The following is a 9,744-nucleotide window of genomic DNA, read 5'->3' as shown; positions in this document are numbered from 1 at the left end:
CTTGGGCTCAATTATTAATATATCAGAATTAATTAAAATAAAAATATTGTTAATAAGTTGAATCATTGTCCAGCATCTCTACAAAAACATCTTTATAGAGCTCCATGGTCTGTGCTTCCAGGTCATCAAAATAAGCTCATTAAAAATAATTTTTTTTAACTAAATTTTGGCATGAACCAATAAAATTATATTGTACTAAAAAGTTTTTAAAACGGCAGAAATGTTGCTCCTTCTTATTTGTCTCCACCAAAAAGCATTTATTATGCCAGCAAGATATGCTACTGCCACCTACTGATAATTCTTAATAACTACACAATTTTATTACACAAGGTTTTATTTCAGTACAAACCACAAGCTCAATTACTATATCTATCTATCTATCTATCTATCTATCTATCTATCTATCTATCTATCTATCTATCTATCTATCACACACACACAACAAAACAGCAGCTTTTCAAAAATGAAGGCTGCAACCAAATTCCTGCTTGTATGTGTTGGGAGTGGGCAGTGTAACCAAAAATAAATCTACAGGTAGCTGACATGTCACGTCCCCAGTCGATCTGAAAGCCCACTCTATGTATGCCTACATGCAGTAGATTAAAAGCATACATATCAACTCAGGCTTGGGCTTGATCTCAGTTGTGTATAGTTTTAAGCATGTGAATGTCTCTCCTGTAAGTAATACATATCCAGTGGTGTGAGAAAAGTGCGTTATCTTTTCCTTTTGGCCTCAAATCTGTAGATGGCAGGAGCAGTGGGCGTCTCATTCCTCACTTTTACTTTCTTTGTCTTGTCCTGTTCGTAATGAAACACAACCCACATGTCAATCAGTAAACTTTTAGGAATGTTCAACCCACAGAGAATCTGAAGAAAAAAAAATTATTACAAGGACCAGCTCCAGAATTATTGGCACCCTTGGTAATAAATGGGTTTAGAAATCATAATTATGAAGAATGTTTTGTGGTTAATTAGCTTAATCTCACACTGAGACTATGGAAATCTAATCTTTAATTCAAGTAAACTTTTTTTTTAAAAGAAAGAAAACGTTCCACCAATTATTGGCATCCCTAGAATTTTGAGTGAAAAAATGAAATAAAAAATATCACTGAAGCATGCTTCCATTTATACTTTCAAGTTCACCTGAGAGTTTAGGAACTGTTAAGCAGTAACCAATAACTTCCTGTTTCTCTGGGGTGTACATACAAGAGGCCAAATTTCCTTGAATCCATCAATAAGTGGAAGGTTAGAGACTCAAATAAGATTATTTAAAAAAAAAAAAAAAAAGTGTGTTGACATTCATAAATCAGGCAATGGCTATGAAATAATAGCTAGATGCCTGAAAATGCTCATATCTACCGTTAGGGTAATAATTTCTAAGTACACCAGCAATGAAGCAAAAATTTCTCCAAGGATCGCATGGTTGATATTTACAGACGATGGTACGGTAGCACTTTGGGGTGATCTAGCTCCCTCTGGCAAGATGCTGGGGTCATTGCTGGATCTTATAGCAGGCAACTGATCCAAATTATACGTATAAATCCCAACAAAAACAGTTCAGTGACCACAAGATGAAGCTTTAGAAATGGCCATCACAGTCCACCAACCAAAAACCCACTGAAACATGGCGTGAGCTGAAGAGAGGAAGACAATAGAGGACCTGGGACCCTGAAGGATTTGGAGAGGTTCTGTGTTGACGAGTGTCTCAGACTCCTTGCTGTATATTCTCCAATCTCCTCAGGCATTATAGGAGAAGACTTACAGTGCTTAACATTTTAGCACCAACTTTATATTTAATTAATTACAATGACGTTGTGCTCTACGCATGTGTGTATGTATGTAAACTACTTTGTGGAGTGGTGGACTCACCTGAAGGTCTTTACGAGTCTGGATCTTCTGACTGATGACGAACATTTTTTTCTCTCGGTCAATACGCTCTGATAGCTGCCTATACTGAGCCTTTCGCTGTCTGGCCAGTTTCTGTAGTGTTCAAATATGAATTAATGAACACCAGAAACACACAACAAACACAACTATAACAAACAGACCCTGGGGAAAAATGCAAAAATACAGTACACCAATCAAAATGCCATAAAAACAGCAAATAAGAAAAGATGGGAAAAGATAAGCAATCGTAACACGACTAACAATTTCAAACTTGACTCTCAACAACAGGTGTTCATGCTTAAAAATCCTTATGACATTTTCAACTTTAATCTAATTGTATAGTATAAGCATAAGTTACAAAAAAGGCATGTTTTACACCTCCTAACAAGACTTGTTCTATACCAGTGAGGAATAGGAAGAAGACACGAGATCAATGTTTAGGTGAAAATGTGCTGCTCAGTGCCATGTTTTGGTTGCCCAGAAACCTAACTGAATAGGATAAAGAGTGGTAGCTAACAATGTAAGAAAGTATGACAAACTAATTAAGTAAGTGCATGAATACGGAATACAGACACACAAGTATATAAACCTGTGTATAGAGGACGACATGGCCAGTCATTATCCTTTTCTAAAGTAGCACATTATACTTGTATCTTTGACCAAAAAATAAAATAAATAAATAAATAAATAATATCCTGAGGTTGTTGGCGAACGTTTGGCTGTGAACTGTGTTGTTTAATATTCAAATCTCTCAAAAGTAATATGCAAGTCTGGCTATTGTAATTTTGCAAGTTATGCTCGCTGTATTTTGTTTGGAGCTATACGACCGCTTCACAGTGCACTTTACATTGATCGGTTTTGTCAGCGTTTCCACATACCTGCTTGTTCTCGACGCTGAAAAGGTCATATGTTATCCCTGCAAATTAATTAACTGGAATAGTAAAAGCTTATGTGCGTGGTGCAGTAGGCGGTTGGACTTGTATCATAATAGCATGCACTACAGTTACTACATTGTGGTGTGTCACACAAACATGAAGCACATTTTGCTTAAATATACAAAACAAATACAAACTTTTGTTTTGTGGAAGTCAATAGTAAGTAATGATTTTTTTTTCTGGTTTGTGAACAGGAGGAGGGAAGAAAAACAAAAAACAAAACAAAACAAAAAAAAGCCACCACGCTGGTGACTGCTAGCCCATGGGTTCCCAAACTTTTCCATGCCAAGGCCCCCCAAACAGCATTAGCTTCTGGCCGGGGACCCCCTTTGCAAACCCACAGACAATGCTACAAAATATGTAAAGAAACATCAACTTTTAGAATGTTTTCTCTTACTTTTATTCAATAATTGTTACATTTGTTTAGCATAAGAATATTATTAACTAACATGTTTTCAACACAAATATTTTCACACCGAACAATAAACTGTATAACCTCCTGTAGTACCTGATTCAACACGTTATCCATCCTTTTTGCGACCAGTGCCTCGCGATGGAGCATGCAGTGTGTGGCCACTACATGCGGGGCCTTCTGCTTAATGAGAGCGGTCACTCCACTGATCTTCCCGGTCATTGCCGTGGCTCCGTCCGAACATACCCCCACACAACGGGTCCAGTCCAATCCATCAGACTCGATGTAATCGTCCAAAACTTGAAAAATGTCTTTCCCAGTAGTTCTTCTTTCAAGTGCTTTACAAAAAGTATTTCCTCCACAAATCTTTCCTGTGAAATAAATCTGATGTACACAAGCAGTTGGGCCTCATTGGATAAATCTGTGCTCTCATCCAGCTGAAGTGCGAAGTATTCGCTGGCTCTCACCTGCTCCAACAGCTGAGCAGATACGTCTTGAGCCGTGTCACCAATCCGTCGGCTCACGGTGTTATCAGAGAGTGGGACAGCATTGATTTTTTTTTGGCAGCATCCTCACCAAGCAATTCTCAGACAATGTCTTTGGTGGCTGGTAAAATCAAATCTTCTCCAATTGAGTGAGGTTTTTTAGCACGAGCAATGTGGTACGAGGCTAAAACTGATGCCTTCAGGGCCCGCTCGGGGACAGTAGCTTGCTGGGTGAATGCAGCAGATTGCCTGACCAAATGCTCTTTTTTGCATCTGAAGAAATCTACTGTTTTTTCGGCATCTGTCGGATGTTTTTGTACCAAGTGACGCTGAAGTTTCGAAGGTTTTAAGCACTCGTTTGACAGGGTCTCCAGACAGAGGACGCATTTCGGGCAATCATGGCCATTTTTCTGTATGGCTGTAAAGCCATACTTAATGTATGCTGCCTCATATTTTCGGATTTTAGTTGGCCAGGACTTCTTAGTTTTTTCGCAGCAGTGTCCTCCACAGCAAGGCTGTTGGTTTGTTCCTTCGGTCTCTTCTTCAAAAACCTGTCCATTTTGCGCTAGCAATACGCTAGCTTGAGGAGCAAAGCAGCTTGATAAATGGCGCAAACCGCAACGTCACAGGCAATTGGAGAGATGAGCATGGTAAACGTTTCGATATGATGCATTATTATTAATAATTATATTTTATAATGATTAAAAAAAACTAATTACAATATATTTAATAATAATTATTTTAAAAAAGTATATATATTTTTCGCAATTTTTTTGTTATCGTCCCTCCAACTTTCTGAGGCCCCTCTAGCGCCCCCTGGTGGCCCGCACTTTGAAAACCACTGTGCTAGCCTACTGAGGCAACTTGTCTACCAGGAAACTCTCATAGCCTGGACATGTAATCATCTTTTTCTGGATAGACAGGTTAGTCATTTGTCTTCCCCTGCATACACTAAGGACTCTCTACAACCTGAATGTCTCCAAGACTAAGAAGATGGTGGTAGACTTTAGGAGGCAGAAGCTCCACTGCACGCCACTCAGGACCTACATGATCCTGGTGGAGAAAGTGAGCAGCTATAGGTACCTTGGAGTTCACATCTCTGAGGACCGGATATAGTCTGCACACACCACCACCCTGGTGAAGAAGGCAAGGCAGTGCCTGTATCGCTGAGGAAATTCAAGATCTCCACAGCGTTGAACACATGACCAGGATAGTGCTGCCCTGCCTCCAAGACATCTACACAAGGCAATGTCCAGAGCAAACCAGATCATTAAAGCACAAACTGTTTCAGTGGCTGCCCTCTGGCAAGTGTGTCTGCTCTATCATGGCCAAGACCGAGAAGGAGTTTCTTCCCCCAGGCAATATGGACCATAAACACTTACAAAGCTACATAACACACATCCTGCACCTGCATCTTTTTGCACCTCAGCACCTTTACAATGCAAACTGTCTATACACTCAGCATTCTAACTCGGCCTTTTCAGCGTATCGGGCCGATACACAATGTTTCCTTACTGCTATGCCCACAATATTGCTGACACGCCTGTAAAAGTTGCCACTACACTAATAAAAAGACTTGTCAATCTTGAAAATGTGGTCTTTTAATTTTCTCATTATCCCCATGCGGTGGCAACAGTGCACCGCCATGCGAATGTTCTACATCCGGACAGACTCCATCTCCATCCAGGTAAGCACTCAGTGCATCGCTGCCTGAGTAGTTCCATGTGGAGATGGTCACTGATCATGCTAGTCCGGTTTACCTCCTTCCTTATGCTGTGTTCACAGTAAAGTGCCATCCATGTTAAGAGGCGCTTAGACACCATGCATGTAATATGTGCCAGTCCTCGAGTTAGATCTGGATAGTCATGTGTTATAATTGAATGGTTGAAGCTGAAAATAAAGGTGACTGACACTCAGTGAACATCAACTGGTCGTTTCATTCTTATTCCATAAATGTGTCACTAATATAGTTGAATATTAATTACAATAAAGTCTTCAATCAAAAACAATCACAGCAACTTTTGGCAAACAAACAGACAAATAAATAAATCTCATTAATATTACCAAAAGAGTGATTTTTAGGGAGGCCTGCAAGTGCCAGGAAATGCACTAGAGCAGGGGTTCTCAACCTTTTCTGCTTTAAGGCCCACCTATTCATACCTGTAACAAGTCAAGGCCCATTACAAAAGATCCCCAATTATTTTGGCTCATCTATTTATTATATTAGAATCTAATAATCTATTGTAAAAAGTGTATTAACGTGATGCAGCATCACTCCCTGTGACAGATGGGAGCTGTAGGGACGGCCGCCATGCCCATAACCATGGTAACCCTTTCACAACCAGTTTGAACACACCAATCTCTGTACTCGACACCATGTTCTATCTCCGCCCCTTCCTCTGACTCCCTGTAACGGTATAGGACAGAGATGACACCGGATACCAGGTACAGTGACGTCACGACGGCTTTAAAGTCGCGGCGGGACCGAAATTCTGTCTCTCTGGCCGTGGATCCGCTCTCTGGTGGATTCCACACGTGAAAGAGAGAAGCTGATGCATTGGCGCTACAGAAGGACAGAGAACAAAGAACGAACTACTGATACCAGACTTTAGCCAAAGTTCAATGTATTTGACCTTCGCAGAGTTGTAATAACAGCTGAACTGATTAGTTACTGTAGCCCACGCAGTATTCCAAAGAGAAAAGGCGATCGGATCCCTTTTCCAACGTCGATGAATTATAAACAAGATTCTTTCTAGATCATCGGACGACCGAGGATCTCCAGCTGACAAGCTGAAGGAACAAAACCGCCTTCTTCCTGGATCCACGTCCCGCGCTATCCCAGATAACAGAAGGCATTTCCAATCGCTAATAAGAGCGATCACCCCGAGTAAGGAGCAAAACTGTTTTCTTCCCGGATCTGCGTCCCACGCTATCCCAGAGAAGGCACCCCTCTATCGCCAATGAGTAAGGCTAGCATCTGGGCAAAGTTTGTTAGTTTTACTTGTAGCTAGTTAACGTGAACAGTGTTGTTTATTTGAATTAATTTATGATTTAAATTTACACATTTTGATTCACATGAAAGTCGGTCTTAGACTGTGTGTTGTTGATTTACTTTGTTTACTGTTTAGTTAGATTGTGCATGCTCGCTCTCTCTCTCGCTTTTTAACCGAGGCTAGTTCAAACTCCAGATTCCCTTGTCTTAAAATTTTCACGCGCTCTCCTTGTAGGCACGGCCTGGCACGGCTCATGCATTACACACACACACACACACAAAACCATGTGATTTTCCCCATCACATTTTAACATCCACTCGCCCTATTACTTCTGATCACCATTAGTGCCTCAATTATCATACACACTACTGATTCTTTTGTGTATATTTTGTATATATTGTATCATCATTTATATTGAATTATTCCTTGGCTGCTATTGTTGCTATATCTGATCAGTATTAGTCTGCTAATTCCCGTCGGCTATTTCAATAAATGGTATCTTTGGAATAAACTGTGTCCTGTTTATTGTTACAATATTCACTGAAGTGTCAACCTCGATCAAGAAAAGAACTCTAATTGCCTTCACCCATTTTGTTAATGAATTTATGAGACTGACGTCTTTTTCCATGAGACTGATTTGATTGATTTTAATAGTTTAGCTATAAACTATTAGATACAATTAATTTATGAGACTGATTAATGAATTTATGAGACTGATTTGATGAGACTGATTTGGTAAGCCCATTGCACCTACAGAGCCCAGGACTTGTTATTAAAACCAAAAAGAAGTGGATATAGAAACTACTCAATGGGATAGATCCTTACATGCCATCAAAGAAGGATTTTTCCTATGAAAGAAAAATTTACTGGCTAAATTTGACATCAGTAGAATAAATTTTGATTCTATTGTAGCTGTAACTAAATACAAAAGACAATAGTTATGTATACTATTAATTAACTTAATGTGAAAATCTCATCTCATCATCTCTAGCCGCTTTATCCTTCTACAGGGTCGCAGGCAAGCTGGAGCCTATCCCAGCTGACTACGGGCGAAAGGCGGGGTACACCCTGGACAAGTCGCCAGGTCTAATGTGAAAATAAGTAACAAATAATCAACAGATTTAAGGGTTTTATTAAAAAGATTGTGTACATTTTGTCTTTCATATTTGTAATTGTTTGCATCTGTACATGCACGACCCCATCAGCTCTGCTGATCAACTTCATCTCATCTCATTATCTCTAGCCGCTTTATCCTTCTACAGGGTCGCAGGCAAGCTGGAGCCTATCCCAGCTGACTACGGGTGAAAGGCGGGGTACACCCTGGACAAGTCGCCAGATCATCACAGGGCTGACACATAGACACAGACAACCATTCACACTCACATTCACACCTACGGTCAATTTAGAGTCACCAGTTAACCTAACCTGCATGTCTTTGGACTGTGGGGGAAACCGGAGCACCCAGAGGAAACCCACGCGGACACGGGGAGAACATACAAACTCCACACAGAAAGGCCCTCGCCGGCCCCGGGGCTCGAACCCAGGACCTTCTTGCTGTGAGGCGACAGCGCTAACCACTACACCACCGTGCCACCCGCTGATCAACTTATCGTCTTTAAATAAAAAAGGTTATTCACTCATTCATTACGAGTTGGAAAATTATCCATCTGTTGATTTCCCTGACATTTCAAACTACCTGGTGCTGCAGACACGGACACACAGACGAAAACCTAGAAGAGCAATGAGGAGTAGAACTTTTTATATGTGGCTGGTTAAAGATCTGGTGATCAGGACACTACAAGATAAATCCAGTATCATTTTTGCCCGGGTAAGGAGTTGTTTCTAGGCTTTTTGTCCGTGTCTTTGAGATGGTTGCGAGGACACTACAAGTTTTAGTATCGGGTGTAAACAAACCACAGCCGCTCGATTCCCAATCCTCCCTGCTCTACTCTTCCAGTAAGCATCACAGATCCATATAATTTACCCACAAACATTTATTTATTCAGCCCGCTGCGCACGTGCTCTCTCTCTCTCTGTGCACGCGCGCATGCACGGGTTAAATGTGACAAAATAAAGGCTTGTTGTTCTTAATTTATCCATAAATGTATTTATTCCACTTGAAAAGTATACAGCAAACCAGCTACTGGATTTGGGACCCTACAACATCCTGAACTATTTGGCTTCAAACTTGAAAAAATTTCACGGCCCACTAGATGGCGCTTCGTGGCCCATTAGAAACACTGCTCTAGAATGCATCTCCGAGCATGTAGAACCCGTGAGCTTTTTGGGGGCCTAAGGCGGCCCCTGAATCCCTGGCCGTTATGACTGGTGCCACTACACTGATATTTTGGTCTAGCTAGAACCCTGACACTTGCAAATTGTTTATTTCCTTGTATATACAGTTAGGTCCATAAATATTTGGACAGAGACAACATTTTCCTAATTTTGGTTCTGTACATTACCACAATGAATTTTGAACAAAACAATTCAGATGCAGTTGAAGTTGAAGTTCAGACTTTCAGCTTTAATTCAGTGGGTTGAACAAAATGATTGCATAAAAATGTGAGGAACTAAAGCATTTTTAAACACAATCCCTTCATTTCAGGGGCTCAAAAGTAATTGGACAAATTAAATAATTGTAAATAAAATGCTCATTTCTAATACTTGGTTGAAAACCCTTTGTTGGCAATGACTGCCTGAAGTCTTGAACTCATGGACATCACCAGACGCTGCGTTTCCTCCTTTTTAATGCTCTGCCAGGCCTTTACTGCAGCGGTTTTCAGTTGCTGTTTGTTTGTAGGCCTTTCTGTCTGAAGTTTAGTCTTTAACAAGTGAAATGCATGCTCAATTGGGTTGAGATCAGGTGACTGACTTGGCCATTCAAGAATATTCCACTTCTTTGCTTTAATAAACTCCTGGGTTGCTTTGGCTTTATGTTTTGGGTCATTGTACATCTGTATTATGAAACGCCGACCAATCAGTTTGGCTGGATTTGAGCACACAGTATGTCTCTGAATACCTCAGAATTCATC

The 9,744-nt window shown here is 40.5% G+C and overlaps 1 protein-coding gene across 1 annotated transcript in view; it reads right to left on the bottom strand.

The window, feature by feature from the left end:
- Positions 1-316: 316 nt before the first annotated feature.
- The window catches only part of utp11 (UTP11 small subunit processome component), a 32,407-nt gene continuing 22,979 nt past the window's right edge, over positions 317-9,744 (bottom strand). The window contains exons 7-8 of the mRNA XM_060922255.1: positions 1,870-1,980; positions 317-798 (exon numbers count right to left, since the gene is read on the bottom strand). Of these exons, the coding sequence (XP_060778238.1) occupies positions 715-798; positions 1,870-1,980 (195 nt within the window). The 3' untranslated portion in view covers positions 317-714. The remainder of the gene's footprint in view (positions 799-1,869; positions 1,981-9,744) is intronic.

Source organism: Neoarius graeffei, chromosome 5, assembly GCF_027579695.1.
Source record: "Neoarius graeffei isolate fNeoGra1 chromosome 5, fNeoGra1.pri, whole genome shotgun sequence".
Classification (NCBI taxonomy): domain Eukaryota; kingdom Metazoa; phylum Chordata; class Actinopteri; order Siluriformes; family Ariidae; genus Neoarius; species Neoarius graeffei.
This window is presented reverse-complemented; position numbering and strand designations above follow the sequence as displayed.